Below are 27,185 nucleotides of genomic sequence, written 5' to 3'. Positions count from 1 at the left end.
AGCTTGATTTGAACTGAGAGAATGTCATAATTTCTGTTAAATACATGAAAATACACTCACCGGCCACTTTTTTTAGGCACACCTGCCCAACTGCTCCTTAACGCAAATTTCAAATCAGCCAATCACATGGCAGCAACTCAATGCATTTAGGCATGTAGACGTGGTCAAGACGATGTGCTGCAGTTCAAACCGGGCATCAGAATAGGGAAGGAAGGTGATTTAAGTGACTTTGAACGTGGCGTGGTTGTTGGCGTCAGACGGGCTGATCTACTGGGATTTTCACGCACAGCCATCTCTAGGGTTTACAGAGAATGGTCCGAAAGAACTATCCAGTGAGCGGCAGTTCTGTGGGCGAAAATGCCTTGTCGATGCCAGAGATCAGAGGAGAATGTCCAGACTGGTTCGAGCTGATAGAAAGGCAACCGTAACTCAAATAACCACTGGTTACAACCAGGGCATGCAGAAGAGCATCTCTGAACGCACAGCACGTCGAACCCTGAGGCAGAAGGGCTACAGCAGCAGAAGACCACACCGGGTGTCACTCCTGTCAGCTAAGAACAGTAAACTTGAGGCTACGATTCGCACAGGCTCACCGAAACTGGACAATAGAAGATTGGAAAAACGTTGCCTGGTCTGATGAGTCTCGATTTCTGCTGCGGCAATCGGATGGTTCTTCTGATGGCTACTTCCAACAGGATGTGATATAATTTCAAATGTATCCTGACCTCAGAAGTACAGCTGAAGTATAATATTTTATTGACTCATTCATCCATTGCTAGCCATTATTACACTCCTACACTAAATATCTAACCCTCAAATGTTCGCAGTCTTGTCTCATCACACAGTTTTACTCCAGGCAGAGAGGCATTGTTCACTGGGATGATCCAAAAAAAAGTTGGATAATATAGTACAAAAGATGGGTTGATATTTTTAATTTCAGTTTTAAAAATACAAAATAAAATGCAATGCACCACTCCAATACTGGTGACTGCTTATTTTTTCTTTCAGCAACTTGACCAACAGCGAAGGGCCCTACTTCACCGTCGCTGTGCTGCATGCTCACCACTTCTGCTGCTCAAGGCTCTTTTTTTTTTTCTGTGCTCTTTCGAGTCAACAGCAAGAAAGAGGTCCTTCAGGGAACACTTGAGCATGAGAGCCACTGAGGGCACATAGAGGCTGACCAATAATGAGAGTGTTCGTCAGAGATGGAACCAATAATTAGCTGATCTCCGGGCAGCAGAAAAACATCCAGGTTCCTGCTGGAAATAGCCACACTAGAGACTTGCTGTAGATTCAACAGTAAAAAGAAAAAAAAAAGTGCAGCTTATGTCTCTTTCTCTTCTGAAATGTTTGATCTTTCCGGGACGTGCTCGTGCACTGATGTTTTATTTTACATCAATCACAATTTAGCGGAGGCACCCTGCTGAAATAAGCTCTGCCGGTGCCGAACTACAGAACACAGCTGAAATTCACATAAAACAGAGCTGGAATCTTAAAGGCTATATCGCCCTGAGGTTTTCTGCAGCACCGTCAGAGCAATATAATGTGTGACGGCACACACGGCTTCGTATCACATCCTCCCACCTTGAGACTCGTATAAAGACCTGAATGCTGCTCGTAGCCTCTCGGCTCTTTCCAGATCACATGCAGCAACGCCCGAGATGAAACAAAACCCCCTCAACAATATCCTCCCTCCGTACGTCTTCTTCCTATCTCCACGCTCGCTGAGGTGCGGCGCACGAGAGGTGAGCCCGCTGAGTCGCGTCTCTACATTTCACAGGAGGTGAGGAGGGTGGGGGGGGGGGTGCGTTCAGAGCCGACGGTGAGCGGAAGCGGCGTGCGTCACGCTGAGATGCCGGTCTGGCTGCAGGAAGCAGCGAGCTTAGCGTAAGAGAGCTCAGAAGAATGGCTAAGCAAAAGGTGAAACAAGGGTTAGCCGTCTTTCAATGGGAAGAGAGACACAATGAGGAGCAGCAGCTCAAACAGGGATTTCACACAATAGAAGAAAAAAAAATCTCACACATGACTCGGAGGAAAGGAAACATTTTTCTAAACCAACATTATTTAGATTTTCCAGCATTACTATCCCAGTAATAAATAATTTGACCTACTGAGGGCAAAATAGAGAATGCTCTTCGTCTCAGTGAATTCAAGAAAACCTTGAGCGTTTCCACACCAACACGAGGCTCAGAGCCGGCGCTTCAGAGCAAAGGTCGGGACAGAGGAGCCGACGAGCGTCCAGGATGGAGCGAGGCTGGAGCGAGGCAGCTTAGAAAAACGGGTAAGTAAAGGGTGAAGCAAGGGTTAGCGGATTTTCAATGGTTAGAAAAGCGGCCCAGCAGCTCGAGCAGGGATTTCACACAGTAAACAAAGTTTGACATGCCTTGACATGACTTAGAAAAAAAAAAAAGAAAAGAAAACTATCTAACTCATATTTTCAGTTTTACTTTCTTCTAATTTTCCCAAGTGAAGTAATAAAAATTTGACCCCCTGGGGCCCAAACAAGATTATTTCTTTTTTCCTTCTCACTAAATTCAGAAAAACCCTTCAGCCTTTCCTTTGTTGTTATGAACACGAGAAATAAGCACATGAAATGGTATTTTTTAACTACCCAGGGTTCCACCATGAGGACTGCTTTCTCCAGAAGTGAGACGTTCAACCAGGAGAGGAGGAAATACGGGAACAAAACTTATTTGATGTTTTTGCCAAGCACAAAGTCCCAAACCTAAACAATCTTATAAAAAATTTAGAAAGGCAAAATGCCCAAAGGAGGCAGAAGCTGCAGCACAACGTACAAAAAAAAAGTATTACCGGGCAAATAAGAAATTTGGGTTCTTTTTGAAAAAATAAATAAGAAAACCCTCGAAGATCATCTCAATTAGGAAAACATAATTAATCCTCCATTTTTTCCCACTAGAATTTAACAGACTCCACAAAAGACCTTTTTCTTCTTTGTCAGGGCATTGTAACGAAGGACGCTGCATCATAACTGTTATTCATTATTAGATCATTTTGATTTTAATTAAATATACTTTATGACTTTTTCCAAATGTAATGATGAACTGTCTTCTATCATCGCAGTGTGATAAATTACTGGCATGCATATGTTGCGACTGAGTTTATAAAAAATAGCATGAACGATGAGGGGAAGGAAAGCGGCGTTTCGAGAGGTTTCTAAGAGCGCTCTCACACTGAACTACTGAATTATCCAAACCCATGTTAAAAGCTGTCGATCTGGCCTCCTGCAGCTCTGTATGCACAGTTAAACACCTCTCATCAAGCATCACTGTGAAACCTGAAATGTGCGTTTTAACAGTTTTGTCATAACTAAGCGTAATATTAAAGATTTGAGTTTTAAAAGTCAGGTTTTTTTTGAACAGTGGGACCAGTAAAAGGAAAAAAGCGTTCACAATAAGTGTTAATTCCATCCACATGTCCAAGGTTTCATAAAATAAACAAATATAATCTACGTTCTACCTCTACCTTAACGCACAGACACGTATGTTCTTTGTTTCACATCTACTCATTATGACTCTTAATGAGTGCTCTGCTTCATACAGCAGCTGTATCAGACAATGCAGCGCTGAGCTGTAAAGAGTGTGTGCATACATTCACAGAATGATTCGATTCATTGTTCAAGTAAAGCTCTGACGTCACTCTGCAAACTCAACCAGAGACCAATGACAACAGAAACTGTGACAACAAACAATGGCTAAAATAATATTTAGGACTGATTTTGTTGAATCTAACAAAAAATGTGAAGTGGTGCCATGAGATATTAGAGTATTTATTCCTTTATTGTCCCACAATGGGTGAATTTGCATTGTCACAGCAGCCAATAAAAGACTAGCAAAAAGAAGGCATCTGAACAATAAACAGGTATGTAAAAAAACCAAAAATAGTAACAACTACAGACACCGAAATCCAGCTCTGAAAATCACACTCAGTTCACAAAATCACAATGCACTCATGCCAGCCCTATGCTCACTATCTATAAATAAAATCAACCCTTGTGCCTTTCAGCGCCCTGTGGGGAATAAGAAAACAGTCTGCAACTCACTGGAGAATCCGCTACAAACAGCAAGAGCCTTCACACTTCACTGAAAACACCAAGCTCGGCTGAAAAACAGACTTGTACAACAATGGAAAATCAATGAAGTTGCCTAGGTAAGGCCTGCAACATGGATGGGAACCAGCCGATGATTTGAGACAGAGAAGTATAAAACTGTGTAATCAGGTTAGAGTCACAGTCAGATCAACAATAACAGGACTGCAAATCTGACCTCTTTCAGCGGGAACAATTAACCTGGGTGTCATTCATTTAAAAAAAAAAAAAAAAAGGAAATTGCTTTGGCATAAATATACACCTGACACTTTCAAAGGTTTAAATACCGCAGGGAATAATGACCTTTAGATAGACCTGCTCCTGTTTACCCCGACTGGATCACAAGCAGGCGGCAACGATTCCACACGTCAACGAAAAAAATGAAACAAATGAAGCAGAGCTGGCTCAAAAAACAGGCAACGCCCATTTCAGTGGAGCTGGGGCTCTCCTGCCGAGCTATATGGGCACAGTGCGGCTCGTCCTGTTTCAGCTGGCTCCGTGGTTTGATACGTGGGCCTCGTTTGGCTCATCGGCTGACTAATCTGCGCTCGCTGAGCAGGATCTTTGCCAAAACTGACCAAGACACGTTTAAACAGAACTGGGGCACTTTTGCTGAGTCATATGTGGACACCATAATGTCCACTGAAGTCATGTTATATACGACTAGCTTTTATATTTTTTGCTATTATCACTCATTGTTAATTGATTTCTCCAAAAGTGGCTCATTGATTGTGCACAAAAGCAGGGTCCTCGTGACAGTTGTGGTTTTTCAGCTTTTGTTGGCTTTTAGGTTGCACCAATGTTATCCCGCCGTTAAAACGGGACTTTTCTTTGTGTGTTACAAAGCCCAACAAAATAATACATGAATTGCCTCTGACGTTGGGAGGAACACTGGGGAATTTCACTACAATTTAATAAGGTAATTATCCTGAGAAAGGGGTGCAATTTTATGTTTCACACAGACAAACCCACCGCTTAAATTGTTCTTTTATGCTTTTGCTTTTGTAGTTTTAGATTTGGAAAGTGCGGAACGGAAAATTACATAAAATGTAAACCTCTGAATGGGAGAGTTATTTCTACACCGCCAAGCACGTCGCCTCCACAGAAATTATAAGCTCAAAACATTTGAAAAACTGACCAATCAACTACTTCAAATTATGGCTCAGGCTTGTTTCGGTTTATCAGAAAACCTCAAACTCCTTTTTCAAACAAGCATCTTAATTCCAAATGTTTCTATGCACAGACAGAGTATATTAGAATATTTTTTGCGTGAATACCGCAAATGCTTTCTCAGACTCGTCGGGCTATTTCCTAGTCAGAACTCTCAAAAACATCAGGATCTGGTTCATTATTATGAGCCACTTCTAACTTTTTTTTTTCCATCAGAGCTAATCAAATTCTTTTGTATCAGCTTCCGTACCTGCAGGACCTGATTTCACGCTGGCTGTGAGTCAGTCTGGCTCGGGCCCAGAAGTCTTTATAGTGGAGACAGCTACTGGCACTAAATGTTGGTTTGGTATGAAAAAAGTTAGATTTATTGAGCCTGTCAAAAAGTCCTGTTCAGCATCTGAATTCATATTGTCACTACACACTGATGTGACATTGTGGCTACTTTAGGGAATATTACTTTAAAAAAATAACTTTGATTTTTACTAAATATACACGTTTTCTGAAAAACAGGACATTGGAAGTATCCACAGTTTATTATAGAAATCAGTATGTCAGGTGTTCTGTGTGAACGGGGCAAATCCCATTCATCTGTTCATTCTCACTTCCACTTTTTCATGCGGAGGCATCATAAAGCGTCCCAGACGTCTTTGACTGATGCGGCTTCTGCCGGCTTTTCTCTGGACAAGTCGGGCCAGATGTCCATATGAGAGATATTCCTCTGCAGCAGGCCCCGTGCCGACCTTGGGGTTTCCGGCGTAGTGGGCCTGTCATGGAAGGCGACGAGGCGGCATACCGATCACATGGCTGACCTTCTCACTCTATCACCGACGATGACGGATGTAGATGACATTTCAGATATCAGAGAATGTTGAAAAATCATGAAAGGCTTGAATTTCTGGCACCTGCAAAAAACAATATTGCTCAAACAAGTGTTTAAACTAAGCTTTTCGTCACATTTGTATGAAGAGATCTGAAGGAAAATGGATCAATACATCCATCTTCAACATCGCTTTATTCAACTGGTGAAGGCAGATCACACTCTGAACTGGTTGCCAGTTCATTACGTAGAATCAGTCACCTCATATACAAGTTTTCAGACTGTGGCAGGAAACAGGAATACGTACTGAAGGGAGAACCCGCCCAACCCAGACTGGAACCAGGGACATTCTTGCAATGAGGAGAGAACTAACCACTACATCACGACGCGGCCTCTGTGGAGGCTTTAAAAGAATTGCATCTTCTGAATAACTTTAAAATTCTTCGTCCTTCACTGCTGTTTAGGCATTGTAACGTCCACGGCAGTTGTGCCCTTCAGCTGCGGCTATTGTGCCGCCATGAAAGCAGCTGTAGTCTGGCGTGATGAAAGGCTGATTCTTTCTTTTCTTCTACACAATCACAGACCACCTGGGTTCCTGGTACATAGCCAAGACAACCTCACCATGCACCAGTGGTTTGTCCACACCCTGAGAAAACACACTACCCTTCCCTAGAATGTACTCGGCGTGCGATGGGGATGCAGTCCATCTGCATGTCTGGCCACAGAGCGCTGGATTTTCGCAGCCACACAGAGAAAACCCTGGAACGATAAGGCACGACTCATGCCAGAACAAAGCATGACTAGATAGACTAATGGATTTCTGATAAGCTGTTATCGTCCTTCATAGTATGAATGCAACCCTGACAGACTATTTTAACATCACAAAGCACAGGGTAGTCAAACAGGCTGCGCGATAGGGAAGCCCGACTCGGCTGGCGATGATAATTTACTGTTCATCTGGATAGTCTTTAATGGATTATTTGGCTCCAGTTTTACAGACACCATTATCCATAATTATTTTTTTGTGTGCCACAGGAAAATGACACAAATAAGTCTCACTGAGGTCTGCACCAACAATAACATGGAGCTAAAATTCTGCTGGACTGAAGCCAGTCGGAGCTCAGGACAAGATGAAATCAGGTGGGTGATTATAGAACAGGCCAGGTATGCCAGGCAGTCAAATTGTTCTGTGAACATTTCCGGCGCGTGGGGGAAAAAATAAAAAAAAACAAAAACAAAAAAAACACAACATCGCATCATCTTAAGAACTGTCAGAACCTCCTGCAAGTGCTCCCAACATCCTGCATATCTAATCCTCCGACGTCGGCGAGGGATCTGATGTTTTTGCGCCGGCACAGAGTGTTTTCTGTTCATTAAAAATGAAGTGAACGGATACCAGGTGCAGGCAGGGATGGCGCAGCCTGACGAAAGAGGCGTGCATTTTTAAGATAAGGATTTACCAGGCACAGATAGTGCTGGGTCGGATGGGAGGGAGACAAATATTCAACAAAAAAAAAAAAAAAAAAAAAAAAAAAAAAACCCGACCTCGTCGACAGCGAACATTCTTCATCTTTCATGTGTGTTGTATGCGAACGAAGCGAATCGTCCTGCATCAACCTGCATTGCTATGACCTGATGATCATCGCATGCACAGGAGATGTATTTATCTTAAACCTCCAAGCGAAAGACTTGAATCTAATTTCATGGCTCCGTGATTTTACGGACAGCATCGTTTTTAGAAGGGAATTTAAGAAAAAAAAAAATTAATTTAGCGTTGATCTGCTCAGTGTTGAATCTGCTCTGTGTCAACACTGCTGGAGTCTGCGACCTGAAATGAAAAGACAGCGTCTGAACTGGCCTCATGATCTCAGCTGACATTTGATTAACTGTTCCTGTCACTCAGCCCACAAATGATAACGTCTGATGGTTGTAAGTTGTTGTTCTTGTTGGGTTTTTTTCTGTACTTTTTTTATTCAATTGTACAAAAAATAAAATATTTGTCATGATCAGATCAGCCATCTTCCATCTTCTGGCCATTCACATTCACAGAACACTATCACTTTCTGTGTTGTACTTAAAATTTTAGGTGTGTTGTTAACCGCAGCTCTTTAGTCAGCCTTATCTTTCATGAAAAACAGTAAAAACAGAGCCCAGTGAAGATAGCAGGCAAACATCCTGTCATTGCATTAATCAATGTTTGGACTAAAGGTGGCACATTTCCCATTTCAAAAAACTGAACTCAGGACATATATTTATGGGCCAAAGTGGTAAATCTGCATTCAGTTATCATGATTATGTTCCATGTTCACTGATGTATCTTTTTTTTTTTTCGCAGGATTTGGTGCATTAGTGGAATTAAATGTTGAGTGCACCTGTCAGATTAAAGGATTGAAGGTATCCCATTCTATTATTTGTTGACTGTAACTGTTAAATCTAATCGCCTTGTCTTCCTGTGAGATAGATTGAATGGAAGTGTGGGAGCTGGCGTGTTTTATCGGAAACGAAAGAGCCTCTTACGCTGATGCCGCTTTTACATCCCCTGAAAGAATAAATATGAAATATTTACACTGCACTTTCCACTGCCTATGTATTGTGGGTGTTTATGTGCACGAGAGGGTTTTTTTTTTTTTTTTGTGCATCTGTGTGTGTGTGTATATGTGTGTGTGTGTTTGCCTCTGTGCAAAAGAGCGACTTTCATGTTGTGCAGCTTTGATTATTGCTTTCCAGTGTTGGATTAATATTCAGCATGCAGCCCTCAGAGGACTTTGCAAGTCCACATCAATTTGTGTAAACCGAATACCTATAACTGTGTCACTGGCTCATTGGCAGCCATTTATGCATCAACCGAAAAAAAAAAAAAAAAAAAAGTCAGAGCCTGAACGCTTCATTATTCAGTTCAGCTTTTCTCTTGCTCTCTGTCTCTCTCTTTAGGCCACAGAATAACATGCAGCACAGCCAAACTGATCATTACATTCTAGGTAAGGAGGCTCTCATTAAAAATAATGAAAATAACACTAGTTAGTGGCACAAATGGCATTTCAGCTGCTGAAGTCCACAGTTTTAATGACTCGAAGAAACCTTAATTGAGAATATTTTCGTTTAGTCCTCCACCCTGGAGCAGGACTGGTGAGGGGATAGAGTCATCAAATTCCCTGTGAGACCTGCTCCATCTCAACACCATAACACAGACACCGCTGTTGCTACGGCAGCGAGCTGAAATCAAAGTGGTTTCTATTGGCGATTCCTCCGGGAGGTTCAGTGGTTCGCTTCTCTGATGTTTCTCCTGTCACCATCATCATCATCATCATCATCATCATCACCAGAGACGCCACAGCTCTTTAGCACGCTGGTAAACATGCACACCACATGCAACAGATCTTCTAGAAATACTACAATGTGAACAAGACACAGTCGTGTGTCTATAAGCACACAAACGCACAGTAACGCATTGAGACAACGACCCATTGGGAATAATAACCATGAAAGAGATGCAGTGTGTAACTGCAGGGCCCATTTGTGTTGCACAGCAGCTTTGATGTTAAATTGAGGGAAAAGAGAAGCACACAGTGAATGAAATCTTTAAAAGAGATGACAAACCCATAAGCAGACTGTTATCATATCTCCAGACGTGCTACATCTTCCAGTCAGGTTTGTGTTTTGTTTTTTGTTGCACAACTGATCAGGATCACTTAAATTCAGAGTAACACACTCCCTGTGACTAACATTTTAGGTCAAAGTTATATCTCAATATCTCACTGCCAGGTTTTTTTTTTAATGAATTTCTCATCATCTTCCTCTTGCTATGTCTTTGTTCTCAAATAATACACACTCAAGCTGAAGCCAACTGCTCACATTTCAGATCCAATACTGATACCTCCATCACATGGTGCATCAGCCACCCAGGATCAATTAAAACCCAATTAACAGGAGGCATATGGAGCATAATCCAAGCTGCACTACAGTCAAAATCCTGTTGGGATCATCAGTAATCGTTTCCCAGAGCTGGAGGCAAAACTATGTCCATACATTCACAGATCCAGCAATAAATCACTGAGCGTAGCCTGCAGGCTTTAATCAATCCCCGCAACCCAGTTCAGTCTGTTCAGTAGGTGAATACATACATCAATCAATCACTGCCCCTCTGTCTAATTGCTTAATACTCTTGTTTGTGAAGTCTCCCGAGACATGTCTTGAGGCACATCTGAGGCAATCTGTATTAAAGGCAACGTGATGGAATAGGTCTATGCTGCTGTGCATCTGGGACTTAAACATTAATTGCTTGCAAATTGCACAGGCCCCATACTGTAAAGGTGGAATGAATCACAATCTAAATGCTTTGGCTGCCGAGTACAATCTCCTGGTGTATAAGTTTTCCAGTGAATTTCAGTTTGGCACCTTTGAATTTTGAGAGTATTAAAAAGCAAAATGAACACGCTGCTTAAAAAACACGTTTACTTTACAAGCAATGTTTTTATAAAGTCAGTGTGAATAGGATCACTCATACATTTTTGTGTTTATTTCTATTTTATGACTTTACAAATGGAGTAAATGTGGGGATTTGGGCTTTTATCTGCGTGTTCGAGATATGACTCAACCACAGCACCAAGTTTGGCTGCATTGCCGAGCTGAGAAGAAAGTACAGAGATCACTGCAACAAATTGTTGTGTGAATAAAGTGTGCGTGTCTACAGATGCGTGTTATTATTATTATGATGAAGTGTCGCGCGCCGCAGTGGCGCGCGCCTCTCCATCAACACTTACATCTCTGAAGCGATTCCAGTGCTTGATCTTGCGGCTGTACTGTGAAATGGTGGACAGCCAGTGCTCGTCTTCCATGAAATTCCCCGTCTTTTCCGCCTCTTTTCCGCCGCTTTTCACCTCGGTCTGGAGGGTGGACCCCGCCAGCACGGCCAGCGGGACGAGAAGGCACACGATATCCGTAAATTCTACCATGGCAGCGGACGAAAAACACCTCGCGCAACGCACCGGTCTGACGGCTTCCCTCTACTGGGAGGAGGAGGAGGAGGAGGAGGAGGAGGAGGAGGAGGAGGAGGAGGATGCTGAGGCTGGATTGAAACTACCACCTGATTAGCCTATAGGATGGAGGGAGAGAGAGAGAGAGAGAGAGAGAGAGAGAGAGAGAGAGAGAGAGAGAGAGAGAGAGAGAGAGAGAGAGAGAGAGAGAGAGAGAGAGAGAGAGAGAGAGAGAGAGAGATATCCGTGGATAAAACTCAGGATTAGTCCTTTGCTGCACCAATGATTTATTTCTCATCCCTGAACCTTGTTCGTGTTTACAACACACAGGTCACCTGACTCCATACATTACTACCTTCACCCCCCCCCCCCCTCCCTCTATCCAGCTTAACTGGAGAGTGAGAAAACCTGACATAAATGTGATAAAACTCAACATGTCCTGTTAAATAAAGCGTAGATCCCCAGTAGTATTTTCTACAGTCCTACTTCAGCGAAAGCCGAAATGTCCAAAGTGTGAGTTTAATTTTATTAGATCGGCTTTTCTCATCTTTAACTGTCTCAGCGTGCAACACATAACTGTCCCATCAAGGTCAAGATAATGAGTTAAAACTCAGAATTTTGCTTTTCAGCAAAATTTTTCATTTTCATTTCATTTTCATTGTTAGTCACGTTCACCCATTCGCACATACATTCACACCCAATGGAGCCAGCAGCCATGCATGGTGCTCAGTCCATCCATCAGGGGCAGTTTGGGGTTCAGTGTCTTGCTCAAGGACACTTCGGCATGTGGACAGAAAGGGCATCCAACCTGAAGCTCTCTCACCTCTCAGCAAGAATATTCCCAGTTTTAAGTACAGGTGTGGAGTTTGCATGTTCTCTTTGTGGAAGTTTTTTTTTGGCAATAGTAACTCTCCAAATTGCCGTTCTGCCAAAAAGTGACCATATTCCGAATCAGCAGTACGAACCCACCATAACATGTCACATTCATGCAGAAAACTCTGCATTCCTGACACTGAAGAGGCATTTCTTTGATAACTTCTCATCTGTCAAGCCAGCAGCGTCTCAGGATTTCGAGTTCTGAAGCAGATGAAGCCTCCTGTGTTCAGCTCACAATGTGGCGAGATTACCGGATACCTGCCAAAAGACGCAGCGTCTGGGACACTGTGTTCCGTTTACCAATGTGGCAGGAATACTATAAACCCACAGAGAAATGTGTCCTGGGTATTAATGAGTGCCACGGGCGTAAGAACAATGGATCATGTGGTCCATAAAATGTGTCATGAAGAAGTTTAAGAAACCGGATTGGAAAAGCGGAGAATACCAAAGGATGTGGACATTTAGTTTCATCCATCCAAGAAATTGATTGGAAGAGTCAAATAACTTCACCATTACAAACAGATCTAGTTGGAGTAGAACCTTTCCAGTCTACAATCTGCTGTCTTCCTCTTAATTACTTTGGTTTTCTTCAGATTTCTGTCTGTGTGCATCCTATGAATCACAAGCACAGGCAGTTTTGTTGTATTAGCAAAATCAAAAACACATATTCAGCCTTTATTTTTAGGTACAGTGATTGTGTTCGAGAGATGAAGCAGTAAAATGTTCAATATAATTAAATTCAGACATGTATTTTGAGTTGCGGTGTACTATCACCTTCAGCTTTGTTCTCTTTCAGTGCCTCAGTCAATTAAGGAGCTGAGACACTGGAACACCTAAATGGAATGCAGCCATAATTAGTGTTATCAATTACACCTGTGCCTCTTCGGCTGTCCAAACGGAATCAATTAACTTGTCTGAAACACAAGCGTAATAAAACATTCTATTTAATGAATAACAAATGCAGTGCAGCTGTATTTGGTGATGCTCCCGTAAGGCTGTAATTTGAGGAAAAAAAATTATTGATTGATATTAGTGGATTGCATTTCATTTTACAGGTTTAGCTTTGAGCACGGTTTGCTCGTCCCTGCAGGAACAGAGGATGACCCTAAAACCTCAGTTTTCGGTTTCGGCTCAAAAGACGGGTTTAAATGTATTAAAACCTATTTTGTTGGAGTTAAACATGGACAGTGTCAATTTGACCTGGAAATCATCGTGTTGCTTAAATATTAACATGACATTGAGCTAAGGGACAAAACCAGCTCAGGACTTGTGAATGTGGTCAAAGGAAATGGCTGTGTGTGCAGATGGTTTGTGGAAATCAGCAGGGTTTCCCACTGCATTTCTAGGAAGGAAATTATTATTTTCCCTGCGACTGTTACAGTCCCTGCACCGGCTGCTCTATCTGCGCCCGCTGCAGTCCCGGCTCCAGAGACACGCTGAATGACAGCTTGTAATTGAAATCCTGGATTAACTGATGCCATCTTTTTTCCATCCAGAAAGGAGAGTCTTTAAGGCCTCTCTTAATAAAGGCAGGCACAAGATGAAGTGTCATCTAATCTCTCACAGGGACGCAATCAAGTTTACCAGAAAAGAAAAAGACAGAAACTTGTTCAAACTGAACACACGCCTAAAACCTGTGAGGAAAATTACAGTCTCCAAGCAACTGAACCTCTACTTTTACGTATAATGAAGAACACAGAGAGTGTGATGTATGTGTGCTCTCCTTTGATAGCAAAGTGCTCAGGTCAGAAATAAAATATTCAAGTGTGGAAAACCCACAAATTTTGCCGATAGTTGGAAAGAGGCTATACTCGCTTTGTACTCCAGTGCAAAGTATAGTCATATACTGACCCATTTTAGGACGGTGCTCTGCAGCTGCTGCAGCGTGCCTGCTCCACTCCCCTTGACTTCAAGCAGACTAAGAGCAGAGAGCCAAAGACAGGAAAATGGCAGTATGATAAGCCTACTTGAAACGTTAAAGAAGAAATGCAATGAGAGTGGAGTGCGGGCCTGGTCATGGAACCCCAACATATGTGATGTGACAGACACCGGAGCAGGAATCCAGAAGGAGGAGGGGAGAACATGGCAGGCCAACAATGATTGTCTCATTTATTGGAGAGAGTTAAGGAAAAAACGGCTGAGCAATCCTGGAGTCACAGAGCCAGAGGGGGTTTCAGGTAATCCCCTCATAAAAGCTGGCTGAATACACTCTGTCAGCCGAGTTGAGTGTGCTGTCCCCAGGTCTTATGCTTTGTGATTTAAAGGGAGGGGTGTAATTGTGAACGCTGGAATGGCTGCAGGATGGAGACGTGGAAAGATCAAATGAGGCTCATCAACAAAACATGGTGGCTCCCGGCATCCAGAGCAGACGCAGAGAGATACCGGGAGTTAATGCACCGTAACCTCGGGCCACTCTAAGTCTTTACATGCTTAAAACTCAACTTCATTTAAGCTGGTAAAATTATATAGGACAACCTCAGTACTTCACCATTAGAAGCCTGCATCTGTAACCTCTATGCTTCAGTGTTGGGAGACCATGACAATATCATAAAATACATGTAAAGCTTCCTCTCATGAGAAATAGAAATATTAACAATCATCAACAAGGTTCAGCGGTCAAACACAAACTCTGTTATTTACTGTTTCTTTGGCGAATTTTCTATGTGGATGACATGTTATGTTTCATATAGAGAGTTAGACGTATGCTTGAGCTCAGACAAGAGAACAACATCAGCTGGGGAAGAGGAGAGAAACCCTTTCTTTAGGCTATAATGTTTATGTTTAATTTAGAACTAGAAGGTAGAATATATTCATTAAACATGAATTATATTCAAAATACTTTACAATTCAAAAAGCGATGACAACAACACAGCAAGTCTTGTTTAATTCAAAACCAAACACGAAAGCACAACATTGGCAGCGCTGCTAAATAATGTACATGCTTCTAAAATGAGAAATAGCTTCACTTGGAACATTTCACAATAACAGAACTTATAAATAATAATTGAGATGCTTTTCTCTAGCTGCTGTCATGTGATCGTGATTCATTGTATATGCATTGAAGTTTCACTCACACCAGCACATTTCACTTAGCAATATGCTTCCTGTGCCAAATGACATTCAGTCAATATCAGTAATGATACTCATTCACAGGCACCATCATATAAATTGAAAGCTACAAATAATCCCGTTCTCTGGGTGTGTTGTGTCATGTTGGAGAGGGAAACAGTAATCCTTCTCAACATGTAGCCTTGTTATTCATATTGTCCTTCTGGCAATTTTAAAAAATAGAGGAAAATACAGCTTTTATACATACTAGTGTAAAATACACCCAGCTACTCCCAGTGTTTGCTTAAAGAACACTTCCATAAAGGGAGTGAGCAAAGTTTTTGTCCTGAAAGTTGAAGTGTGAGAAGCAGAGATCTCAGTGACTTTGACATGGGGGGGGGGGGGGGGGTCTTGATGTATGTGGAGGACTGGGTCAGGATCTCCAAACTGTTGCTCTTGGTCCTGGTCTGACAGTTCTGTATTGAACGAATGGAATGAAAAGTCAGTGAACCAGCAACAGGGGCACGAGGAGACCTGGTTCACTGGTGCATGTGATGACTGACAGCTGGCATGTGTCGTCCTATCCATCAGACGAATGCTGTAGCTCAATTTTTTTATTTTATTTTTTTCAGAAATGAATACTGATCCTGTTAGAAAGGTAGTGAAATCAGTACCTCAACACCTTGCATAACATTATGGGTTGTTTGACCCTGAGACAGAGCTGAAGTTGTGAAGCTCTTATGAGATTATGAGAAGACAGTACATGAATTTGAAAATGTGTTGAGTTCCTGTACTAATGCCGATATTCGCGTCAAACATCCACGTTTTTTCCGTGTTTAAAGTTAATTCTACAAGCATTTCTTTCAGTAAAAGTGACAATTGAAACATTCAATAAACCATGTAGGCCTGTCTGAAAAAATATACTCCTTAATTCCCTCATGTCTCTAAGTATATGTAAATTTGCATTCTTGTCTCCAGAGGATACAAACTGTTCTATTTAGTAAATGTTTAGCTTTTTGAATGTGCTTCACACTGAAACGCATGGTCAAGCAGAAGTTAAGAAATGACCTCGTGATGTTTGAAGCGTGTGGTATTTATCAAGGTTGTGTAAAGTGCGAAAGCTTTGATAAAGAACAGTGTGCATCAGCAAAGGCTCGCCAAACATCACGTCTCTCCTCTCCTGAGAAAGCAGGTCTGTTTCTGCTTCTTCCAGCAAAAAATAAAATCCTACATGGAAGACCGTCGCAGCTCCAGATTCAGGTGTCCCGGGCTCAGAGTGCTGGAGAGAGAGCAGACATCTGGTGAAAAAGGCTCTCCAGATAAACACAGGGTTCAATTAGAGACAGTGAGCTGAGATATTTATCTCCAGGGTGAGATGACTCTGTTTTTTGTTTTCTGATCACCGCACTGTCACCAACATCAGCCCAGTTTCTACATCACAAGCAGTGCAAAACAATGACGAAACTATAAACTATTCTTAGTCAGAACAATACACAGTCTGTTGCAGCATGTTCAGTGGAGAAGGCGGTTGTATTTGAGTTAATTCAGCAGTAAATTTATTGCATTCCCATCTTAAGTGCAAAGTAATTGCTTGTTCTTTTTACACCATTCAATGAAGCATATACAAGTCACTGGAGCAAAAAAACCTATAGGTCTTTTGTTCTGATTCACTACGAAGCATCTCTGATTAAAGCAAATTGTTGGAGGGGAAAAAAACCCTTCTCAACAATCCATTTGGTAACAGATTTATTATACATGAATTACATAGCCTGCGGCTGGCTGGCCTAACAACTCTCCCAGGCCTGTTTGAATTGTAAAACACAGCACCTGTCACGCTTTATTTCCTTTTTTCCCACTTTTCTTTTCTTTTCTTTTTTTTTTTTTTTTTCCATGACACAGTACAAATAATGTCTCCTCTCAAACAGTGCAGAGTAGAAACTGTGGTTTGGTAAAGACATGCACGGGGCAGAAGCAAAGCTAAAAATCACTTAAGATTCTTTTAAGTGCACTCAGAAGATGACAAGTCAAATACAGTGTATTTATAGGTACATTGACGTAAAAACAATAGGCGCAATCAGGCATAAACATTTCACATGCAAACGTGCACAAGGCTAGATTGTTTACAGAGGCTTTACAGTGTGCAGTTTAAAAATGGGACAGTGGCGCCCTCAGTTGGAGATGTAGTGTATAACAACAACTAGAAAAGACTCAGTAGACTGGATCTCATGAGTAAAAAAAAAAAAAAAAAGGTAAAAAAAAAACTGTCTGAATACTTCCATCTTTTCAGGAGCTCACGATTACTGCCTCTGCTCCTCACCGAAGCTTATTTAAATTTGACAAAAGCAAAATGCATAACTGTAATGCGGTCAGATTAATCTCTTTTGGCAGAGGAGACAATGGTCACTGTGTCCTGCAAATTAAAGAGAAAAGAGACCATCTGGCTTGTTATGAGAAGAAAAGCCACCACCTCTTCTTATATCGGAGTTCAATAACATCTGTGCTTAGGCTGCTTACACATATCAATACTAATAAATGACATGTTTTGGGACAACGTATGTGCTCATCCACTCTCAGGAAGGCCTTGCATGATTCACATATGTATTTGCATTTGAGAACTCCTATAGATGAACTGACCTGCCTGCAGTCCAGATTTTTCACCATGAGAAAACAATTAGCACATTTTAGAAGGTAGGCTACTCCTCCAGCAAAGGACGGTAAAATTCCACATCATTCATCATGAACAAGACGAAACTCCTCTCCAGACTCCAGAAATCCCTCTTGCTTCACAAAACAGAGGTGTTGCAAGCCAGAAGGAAGGCTAGTGAAGATAAACATTACCTGATGTGATCAAAAACTGGAGCTAATATTGCCATGAAAGTTTAAAATATCTTGCTTATGCTTTCTTTGTGGTTTACTTCATATTAAGTAATATTAAGTAAGTGATGTAGTATGTTTGGCTTCACTTGAAATTGCCAGAGAGGCTTCAGTCTCCAAGCAACTGAACCTATTAACTTTATTTGAGTTTAAGAGGTTTTAGTCTGCAGTTGTGTTGAACTAGAATGTAAAGTTTTTTTTGAATATTCTACATTTGTTACAACTGTTACAAAGTTTTAGAAAGCCTTGTCAAAACAAAGCTGAGTGTTCAATACTGCAGCAAAGGTAAGATACTAGTGAAATTAAAAGTCAAGTAAGCTTGCAAATGTGAATGATGAGTGCATCTCAATAAGCGGTTTATCAATCCACAGAATAACACCATTTTACATTTTGATGATTCTCACTGTTCTCTCGCACAAAGTACACACATTTTTGGAGTTTGTGTGAAACAGTTAACACATTTAGCCTAAATACCTTAACGCTGCAAAAAGAAAAAAAAAATCACATCAAAAGCATATTCACTTTTACAAGAAGGCATATGAGAATCGATGTGGAGTTAACTGAAACCTGAACGTGATATCACCAGAAAAGTAAATAATCCAGAGAACTCCAGTCGCATTTACTGCTCTTAAGACGCACAAAGTTAGAGAAAAATACTGGATCATTGCACAAGTTAAGAAATAACCTCCGAGAAATCACGGCGTGCACGTTTTCTTTCCTGCGCCTTGTGGAAAACTACCAGGTCTACGTGCGATACGTGTCAGTCTCAGCAGACGGAACACTGCAGGATTCTGTCTTCAAGTCTTTTTCTCCCAAATTCCGTGTGGGTGTGTCCTCCTATTGTTTGAGCGCATGCAACATTTCACTCACGCCGTTTATAGTTTCATACTTCACCGTCAAACAGCTGACACAGTGAAGCATGCACGAAAAAGTTGTGCGCAGAAGTTTGTGTTATGGGTCGATCTCGTGCACGACCTGAGGTTTGGCCTTTGCCACCATCCAAGCCCGTGAAACTGTTACCAGGCAGGACGGATCGCTGACGACGTGAGCTGCAGCCCCATTGGTCCAGAAATCCGGTGGGCGTGGCCTCGCGACAGGCCTATTTAACGCTTTGTTCCATTGTCAGACTGTGTGTTTTCCAGCTTGTCAGGCAGCAGTGGAGAGACACTGTGAAAGGACACCACCGCACTTTATCTCCACCAAAACAAACAAAAAAAGGCTCTTTTAGAGAAATTTAAATGTCTTTTTCATGCAATCATTCTCTGGATGGCAGCTTTCCTCCGTCCCCAGCGGAGGACAGGGGCTCACAGAGGCTGTCCTGGGGCAGTTTACTGCAGAGGCTGACAGAGCTGAAGGGAAGCAGCCAGAGGGTCACAGTGGATCCCTACTGCAGGAGTGAAACTGGTGAGTGACTTCTGCCTTTTATATAAACTCATGCAAGAATCTTTCTTTCTTCACAACTTTCACTGAGTAAATGATAAACCGAGAGTCGAGGTGGTGACGTGCATCCTCTCCTTTGTTTCAGGGTCTGAGGCCGACCTGTCCCTCTCAGAGTTAGACAACAGCTTCTTTTATCCACTGGAGGAGAACTTGGCCTCTGAGGTTGCATCCACCATCGCACAAAGCCTCAGCGAAGCCTCACATCTCCTGGGTTGCTCCAAACTCATCCTGCCTGACTGTCTTCTGCACAACATAAGTCAAGAGCTCCTGCACTTGGCTATCAGCGAGCCCTGTGGGCTCAGAGGAGCACTCATCGACCTGTACGTGGACAAGGGGGACCAGAGTTCACTGTGTCTGGTGGATGAAATAGCAGTGGATCCTTCCCTGGTCCCGATTTTCCACATGACCCTGGTGCTGAGGCTGCAGTCCAGCGGGCTGTGGCCGAAGGTTCAGAAGCTGTTCAAAAGTAACAAACCCCGGCAGACAGCTGCACCAACTCTGAGGCTGAGCACGGGCTTCAGAGCAATCAAGAGAAAACTGTACTGCTCTGGGGAGCTGCTCATCGAGGACTGCTGCTAATCCATCTGTCTCTTCCTGACAGACAGACTGCTGAAACAGGCCTACTGATTTCAATAAAGTTTGGTTAAGATCCCAACATTCATGAAAAGAACCATTAAGATGGTCCAAAAAGAACAAGAGAAATGCCTTGTTTGTGTGTTACCTGCATGTGCTAGTTTATGTCTCATGGCAGCTATTTTTTGTTTTTTTTATACATCATGGGTCAAATGCTTCTATGAATGTAAAATCACACCTGTAAGGGAATGACTGATGTGTTTGATGGTCAAATATCATCATCTGAACAATATCTTTTGTATTTTTAACTACTTGAAAAACAGATGAAAATAAATTATTTTCTTGTAATTGGTGATCTCTTCTTTCACATACTGGTTTTTTTTTCCACAACATTTTGCTTCCTATAATGCATCGTGAATTTTAAAGCCACATGACTCCTGAATGGATGAAACATTTTGGTCAAAGAAAGCAGAGGTTCAATTAAGTGTATTTTGAACTCTTGGGGAACACTAAGTTGTTTTACATGCCACAAAATAACTGTAAATCTAAATATTTCTCAGTAAATGTCTCTTTTGAGAAAGAACTTTTCAGTACAATGCCATTACAAGCTTGATATCTCAAGGCAGATACAAACCGCTGTGTTGTTAACAGGAATATTGAATATCAAACGTGGATCATCAACATTAGATTTGTCGTTATTCCAATTATATGTAGGAAACAAAGCAAAAACAACAACAACAACAAAACTTCTCATTTCCAGAATACTGTTATCAAACTGAGACTTTGGTGTTGCACGGTTTTTAAACCCAGAGACAAGTGGCATCTTCAGTATTACCGTCTTGTAAATGCAGTGCTTCACATCGAGCCAGAAATCTGAGTGTACTTATGTTCTCAGAAATGTAACAACCACATTAAGACAGTAAGACAACAACAAAATCAGCTTACATACACATGAAGAATATTGGAAGTCTTATGACCAGAAAAGCTTCACAGAAAGTTGTAAATGCATTCATTTTGAGCAGGTTTTATTATTGTAACAGTGTGCTCGCAGGTCTTCCGAAAAATGTGTCAGAAAACTGAAGCTCATCCAGAACTGCAGCCAGAGTCCTCACAAGGAGGGAGGAGCTTTTTATATCTGAGCTTCAAGGAATCATTTTCATCATTTTACTTCTCCAATAACTGTGCAAAAAAACTTCCTAAACAGCTGGAGTCTGATAGCACACTCTTGCCTGTCAAATCAATACTTCAAACATTATTATTTATTTAGAGTGTTTTGTTGTTGTTGTTGTCTTAACATAAAGTTTGCAGAAGAAACGTCAGTCTTTTTTTTTATGCATTTTTTTAATCGCCTTGTTTTCATTAGTTTCCTAATGTTCAATAATATCTGCTACCGTAATTGGCAGAGCGACATTCAAGATGGTAATATATTTAACTAAAGACACTTTGAAATGAAAATATGTCACCCATACTCAGTCAGTGTAGACGCTACTTCCTGATTCCCGTTGCTATGGAGACCTGTAAACGCAGACCTCGCGGCTGAGCTCCAGCGAGACGACGTTCAGAAAAAGAAGAGCTTCTGTTTCCCCTGGAGGCTAAAACATGTCGCAAAGGTAACTTTTCTAAGAGCTACACACTCTATAACAGCGACTGTAAGTAGAGATAGTCTGTCACTGCCGTGATTAACACCTGAAATAACTGACAGTTTCTTATATTGACACTTAAGACTCAAAAAAACAATAAACAAATTAAGAAAAAAAAACCACTCGTCAGTGTTTGCTTTCTTATCTAACAATTGCGTTTGGACATCTATTTAAGTGGTGAAGTTGTGAACTTTAGTTTTCTCAGAGAATATTTAACAAAACCTCCTCGATTAAAGCATATTTGCACTGTGTGGACAAAGTTTGCCCGATCATTGATTTTGCTTGTTTGTTAGTTCATTTGATGCACAGCCCACTTCTGTACAGTGTAAATTAATTCTTTTCTCATTTTTCTTTATTTTTGTTCATTGAAAGGTATATTTATCTGATCATCACAGCCTTTGACTACATCATGATGTGACAGTCTTTAACCATCAGTTTGTTCACGCTCTTGCAGGATGTACAACCAGATGTGGACAGATGCCATGGCCGAGCTGAGCCACTTGCTGACCGAAGAGCTCCCTGCTGAGCCTCGGCGTCCCGAAAAGGACAGAGTTGTGTTTTTCCAACACCTGGCTATGCTTTACGTGCGCTACATCCAGATATTCAGAACGCTGGAGACGGTCTATGACCTGGTGGTCCACCCTCAGAAGAGGAGAGTGATCCGGCTGCTTCTGGATGGTGTGATGGGGAGGGTGTTGGAGCTGAAGAATGAAATGGTTGAGAAGGAGTTTTCAGAGTACCACTACATGGATGATGTGATTTTCGACCTCAAGCTCACACCTGTATGTGTTATTTTTCACTGCATGCTTTAATTTTGCTAATCAGAAGTCTCTGTGAAGTATCCACACTAGACTCTCTCTCTTATCTGTTTTTTTTTTTTTTTTTGTCTGTTGTCATCTGATTAGGCTGACCTTGAGATTCCTATTCCTCGCTTCTTCCTTCATGAATGCAGCAAAGAAGTCCAAGAACGAAAGACCATGCTTACTGATATTCTTAAAATGGTGGAAATTACTGAAAGCTCTGAGGTGAGTGAGCCGTACTCTGGGAACTTGTCAATTTTTAACCATTTTCTTCACTTAACGTCATAAATATATTCGGATGAAATGTAATGTAACAGTGATGGTTTTCCTGTTGTTTCACACATTCACTGTGCGACCATCAGAAGCCTTTTAAAGTTATTTGTTAACATTCTCCTGGTGCCTGCAGCTTCTTCTGAGCAAAGACATGAAGCAAGAGGAGGCGATAAAGATCATTCAGATGGCAGAGAGGGCACGGCAAGGGCGCCTGAGAGCAAAACTGAATGAAAAAAGCATAAACATGAACAGGATGTACAAGACAAAGGACTCGGGCGCAGCTGTCGCTGAAATGGCCGCAACCTGCATCCAAAAGGTTTTTTCTCTACCATTATCATGTGCAGCCTGCTCTGCTTCAAGTCGTTCCTGATGCTCAAGTATTCGGTTTAATGTAACGTACAGATGTGGCGGGGATACCTACAGAGGAAGAGGACGAAGATTGCTCGAGAAGAGGAAATGATTTTTCTGGGAATGGTGAAGAATAACAATACAGATTTTCCCACTTTTTTATACACAATAGCAGTACATACCAGTGATTCAGTGGTAAGAATACATGTTTAATTTAACATAAAATACTATTTTGGAGGTTTTGGTAATGGAAAAGTACACATTCTTGTTAGAATTTTACATTTGAAAATGTTTTATTTTACAGAAAGCAGTGAGTGCATCAGGGTGTTTCATGTTCCATCTGTTTGTGTGACTGTATTCCAAGGCTATGGATCCAAAATATCTGATGCCGTGTCCTGCAGAAGTCACAGCTGATGCCATTGACGATTCTACGCGCCTTAAACGGGACGCACATGAGGAGATTTTCCAGAAAGCCGCAGTGACCATCACTAAAGAGCTCCGGGACACGGAGGGTCGTGACATGAGTGAAACCAAGAAGGGACAGATTCGTCAGTGGTTCTTTGAATGCCGGTAAAGGGGTTTAAAGTTTGCATTCAAGATCTTTGCTGTGATGATCAAATATATTGACACATAATAAATCTGAATTTGAAGTTGTAGCGTCACTGCTTGTGTCCTCTGATCTTTATAGCAATACTACCGGAGCGTTTCCAGACTACCCAGATGTAGAGGATGGAGGATCTGCACTCATTTTTGTTGAAAAGAATCCTCAGCAGGTGAGACTGCAGCCTCACTGGAAAGTAGATTTCATCCTGCGTTGTTAAGTTCATTTACAGAAAATCCTTCTTCACGTATGTTTGTAGTTACTGGAAGAAATTGCTGCAAAGGAAGAGGAAGATGCCAACAGTAAACCAAAAGGAAAAGAAGACAAGAAAGCAAAAGGGAAGAAGAACAAGGGGAAAGATGAAAAGGAGGTAATAAAGAAGCGGTGAAAAAGAACTTGCATGTAAAACATGTGAGTCACAGTCACATTAGTATTAGCATCTTTATTGTGGCTCTAATGAGATTTTGCATGATCAAACTTAATTTCACTGCTGTTTTCCTGAATTTAAATGTCAAAGGAGGAGGAGGAGGCAGGCTTGAAGATGCTTCCTTCTGCTTTTCTGTCGGATTTGGAAGTGGGACAGAAAGCTTACGTAGGTATGTCTGAATGTAATATCAAAGATTGAAGTACTTCATCAGTCTGTGTATGACCTCTCATAAATACAATAGGACATCTTTATCCGGTTTGTATGTAGAACAGGAGTAAACTGTGATTAATGTTTGAATATTTAACATCCTCAGATTTTTGGCAAAGCCGAAACGAGTCTGGAAACTTCAACCAGAGACATGAGGTGGAGCTTCTCAAGGAGGAAATGAGAAAAACCATCCAGGCAGAAATTCAAGTTCAGGTGTGGCTGCTCGTCGAGCAGAAAACATTTCACAAGCCCAACTTGCCTTCTTGTCCAGTTCTGTTTTCCAGGACCAGTGTTTAAATCAGATTACAGTAGACTTGTAATTGCTCTCTCGACTCTGCGGTGGTTGTTCCAGGTGGATGAAGAGATGAGACAGGAGCTGCTTGAATGGAAGCTCTCTGTAGATAAAGACAAGGGCAGTAAAACAAAGGCAAATGCCAAGGTATTTAAGTGAAACACGGCAGGCACCATTTACAATGATTCCCTTGAGCTGTCACCCAGATGAATCCTTTGTTTCTCCCACAGAAAAAGAAAGGATCAAAGAGCGGCAAGAAGAAGAAAAAAGAGAAAGATCTGACAGCTGATAGGTGAGGTCAGACGCAGCCTCTGTATGCAAAGAATGCAAATGAAAGATATAAGGAGAATTTGTTTCTATGGACTAGGACTGTTGAGTCTCTGTGTAAGGAACTGGTGGAACAGGGCTTGTTGAAACAGCCGAATAATGTCAGGCTGCAGGACTACTTGGGTAAGTCAGTGTTTCTATGGATCAATTTGGTGTCTTGTATTAATGTTTTTCTCTTCGTATGGCTTCAAATGTTGGACTGTTCTGAGATTGATGGTGTTACCAGACTGAACGTCATTGTATCGATGAGGTTTCAGTATTTCATTATTGCTGAATTGTTCTTGGTAGCTGTCTTAACACTGTACATTCTTTAAGATAAATATTCATCTTTGTTAATTGATAATGTAAAAGTCGTGACCTCTCCTTGTAATCTCGTCTTCATAGGTGACTATAACTACCTTGGCACCACTCTCAGGCAAAATGACATTGAGCCCATGCCGTCGCTGTCAGACGTACGACAAGTCTTAGCTCTTTACGCCGTTCTGCCTTTAGGTGTGAGAATTATTTCATCCAGATCATTAAACAGTACAAATCTGAAAATGTCCATGATTTCAGAAATGCGTGTGTATGTTGCTTACAGGCTCTCAGGCTGTGCACGAGAAGGCTCCTCTGATAAAGGCCATCCTGCTGGCGGGGCCGGCCGGCGTGGGGAAGAAGATGTTGGTCCACGCCGTGTGCCAGGAGACGGGCGCCAGCCTGTTTGATCTGTCTCCTCTGAACACCGCGGGGAAGTACCCCGGCAAGAGCGGCCTCGCCTTGATGCTCCACATGGTGTTTAAGGTACGACTGAAAGAATGAGCCGCTTTTGTAGTGATCAAATCAGTTTTTCCATGCGTGGGGAACCTAGATTTTCAAGGGAAATGTATCAATAAAAAAAGCACATCCACTGCTGGTTAAGTTTCACGTGGCATCCGTAGCGAATAAACTTTTCAGCCCAGCTTCGGAAGAAAGTGCTAAACAGTGTCTCCACACAGGTTGCGAGATTGCTTCAACCTTCAGTGATTTGGATCGGAGACGCCGAGAAAATGTTCTACAAGAAAGTTCCCAAAGAAGAAAAAGAGGTATTCGGAAACAAAATGAGGGCCTAGAGAAATTGTGTGTATTTTTTTTTCATAACTCACATTGTACTCTTGGCTTTCTAACCTGTCGACAGCTGGACCCGAAGCGGCTGAAGAAAGATTTGCCCAAATTCCTCAAACTGATCAAAGGAGAGGACCGAGTCCTGATAATAGGAACAACTAAAGACCCGCTGTGTGCCGACATCAAGCCGCTGTGTAAAATGTACAGCAAAATCATCCTCATCCCCAGGCCCGACTACGGCTCAAGACACAGTAAGAACAAAAAAAATACCTAAAACAAATTCCAGATTTGAACACTTTCATATTTCTTTGTGAATAATTGACCTTTGGCCTCTGTTTTTGCCTTCAGTCTTGTGGAAGAAGCTCATCAAAAGTCATGGCGGCGAGGTGACGAAGGCCTTGGACCTCAGCTCTCTTGCAAAGATTTCTGACGGCTACACCCCGGGCCACATCGTCCAGGTGATCCAGAGCGTCATCACGAAGCGCCGCATCCTGCAGCAGGCCAACAGGCCCATCACTGCCGCCGAGTTTGTGGCCCCGTTAGCCAAATACGACCCTGTGTTCCAGGAAGAAGAGGAAGCCCTAAAAGTACGTCCGGGATTTACTTTTAGAGTAACTTAAGGTCACAAGCTGGGAAGCTCAACCTTGTTCTCCTCTTAGAAAATCACTAAAACCCAGTTATTGATGGTTGTGGATAGAAATGTGCTTGTTCAACATGACCATATAAACCAGGGATTAAGTCGCTGGCACAAACTTAAAGTCAAAGTCAAACCACCAGAGGTTGGCAAACAAGCCGTTTGTACTTTTTATTGGCATTGCTTTGATATATTATGTCATTTTTTTTTTTTTTCTAAACCAGAACTGGTACGGCAAGACGCCCCTGGGAAAGAAACGGATTAAAGCTGCCACTGGAAAGGAAGACGAAGCACCGGTTAAAGGCAAAAATGCAAAGAAGAAAGGAAAAAAATAACGTTTTTCATCAGCTGGCAGCTGCCTTTTATTGAAGGTTGTGTTAATTAAAAAGAATCAAAAAAATCAATTTTGTATTTTTTATAACCAATCTTTCTTCGACATTGAATTATTGAAACAGTGTTTTAAGTTCTGCTTTGAAAATGATCTGCTACAAAATATGAAAAACATTTTATAACTTATTCAAGAGACAAAATAAGACTGTTGAGCTGGAGAAAATGTATTTACTTCTACAGTATGAAGAAGACTTGTTTAAATAAAAAAAAGTTAGGGTTCCAAAAGTCTTAAATTCAATCAGGCGTTCTCCAAGTTGTATTATATCTTCAAGTTTTGGATTAGTCCTTTA

General features: G+C 41.7%; 3 protein-coding genes across 4 annotated transcripts in view; 2 read left to right on the top strand and 1 right to left on the bottom strand.

Annotated features, from left to right (window-relative positions):
- Positions 1-11,159, bottom strand: part of spock2 (SPARC (osteonectin), cwcv and kazal like domains proteoglycan 2) — a 30,610-nt gene extending 19,451 nt beyond the window's left edge. Inside the window, exon 1 of one of the 2 annotated variants that reach the window (XM_030106068.1) lies at positions 10,853-11,159. In XM_030106068.1, the coding sequence (XP_029961928.1) occupies positions 10,853-11,044 (192 nt within the window). In that variant the 5' untranslated portion in view covers positions 11,045-11,159. The remainder of the gene's footprint in view (positions 1-10,852) is intronic. The other variant, XM_030106067.1, reaches the window with a different exon arrangement.
- Positions 11,160-19,080: 7,921 nt separating this feature from the next.
- On the top strand, positions 19,081-20,193 carry LOC115399499 (DNA damage-inducible transcript 4 protein-like). The gene is made up of 2 exons (XM_030106916.1): positions 19,081-19,267; positions 19,389-20,193. Exons 1-2 carry the CDS (start codon positions 19,102-19,104, stop codon positions 19,880-19,882), a joined length of 660 nt encoding a protein of 219 aa, XP_029962776.1. The 5' UTR covers positions 19,081-19,101; the 3' UTR covers positions 19,883-20,193.
- A 1,245-nt stretch (positions 20,194-21,438) lies between these two features.
- LOC115398952 (dynein regulatory complex protein 11) lies at positions 21,439-26,840 on the top strand. Its single transcript, XM_030106026.1, has 19 exons — positions 21,439-21,486; positions 21,971-22,298; positions 22,422-22,541; positions 22,723-22,905; positions 22,992-23,063; positions 23,302-23,507; positions 23,626-23,710; positions 23,798-23,908; positions 24,065-24,134; positions 24,279-24,385; positions 24,525-24,611; positions 24,695-24,756; positions 24,832-24,914; positions 25,176-25,283; positions 25,372-25,571; positions 25,766-25,852; positions 25,945-26,122; positions 26,220-26,458; positions 26,730-26,840. The coding sequence occupies exons 1-19, from the start codon at positions 21,476-21,478 to the stop codon at positions 26,838-26,840; spliced, it is 2,448 nt and encodes an 815-aa protein (XP_029961886.1). The 5' UTR covers positions 21,439-21,475.
- The last annotated feature ends 345 nt before the right edge of the window (positions 26,841-27,185 follow it).

Source organism: Salarias fasciatus, chromosome 13 (genome assembly GCF_902148845.1).
Source record: "Salarias fasciatus chromosome 13, fSalaFa1.1, whole genome shotgun sequence".
NCBI classification, from domain to species: domain Eukaryota; kingdom Metazoa; phylum Chordata; class Actinopteri; order Blenniiformes; family Blenniidae; genus Salarias; species Salarias fasciatus.
Note: the sequence above shows the minus strand (reverse complement) of the source record. Positions and strands in the feature narration are given on the sequence as shown.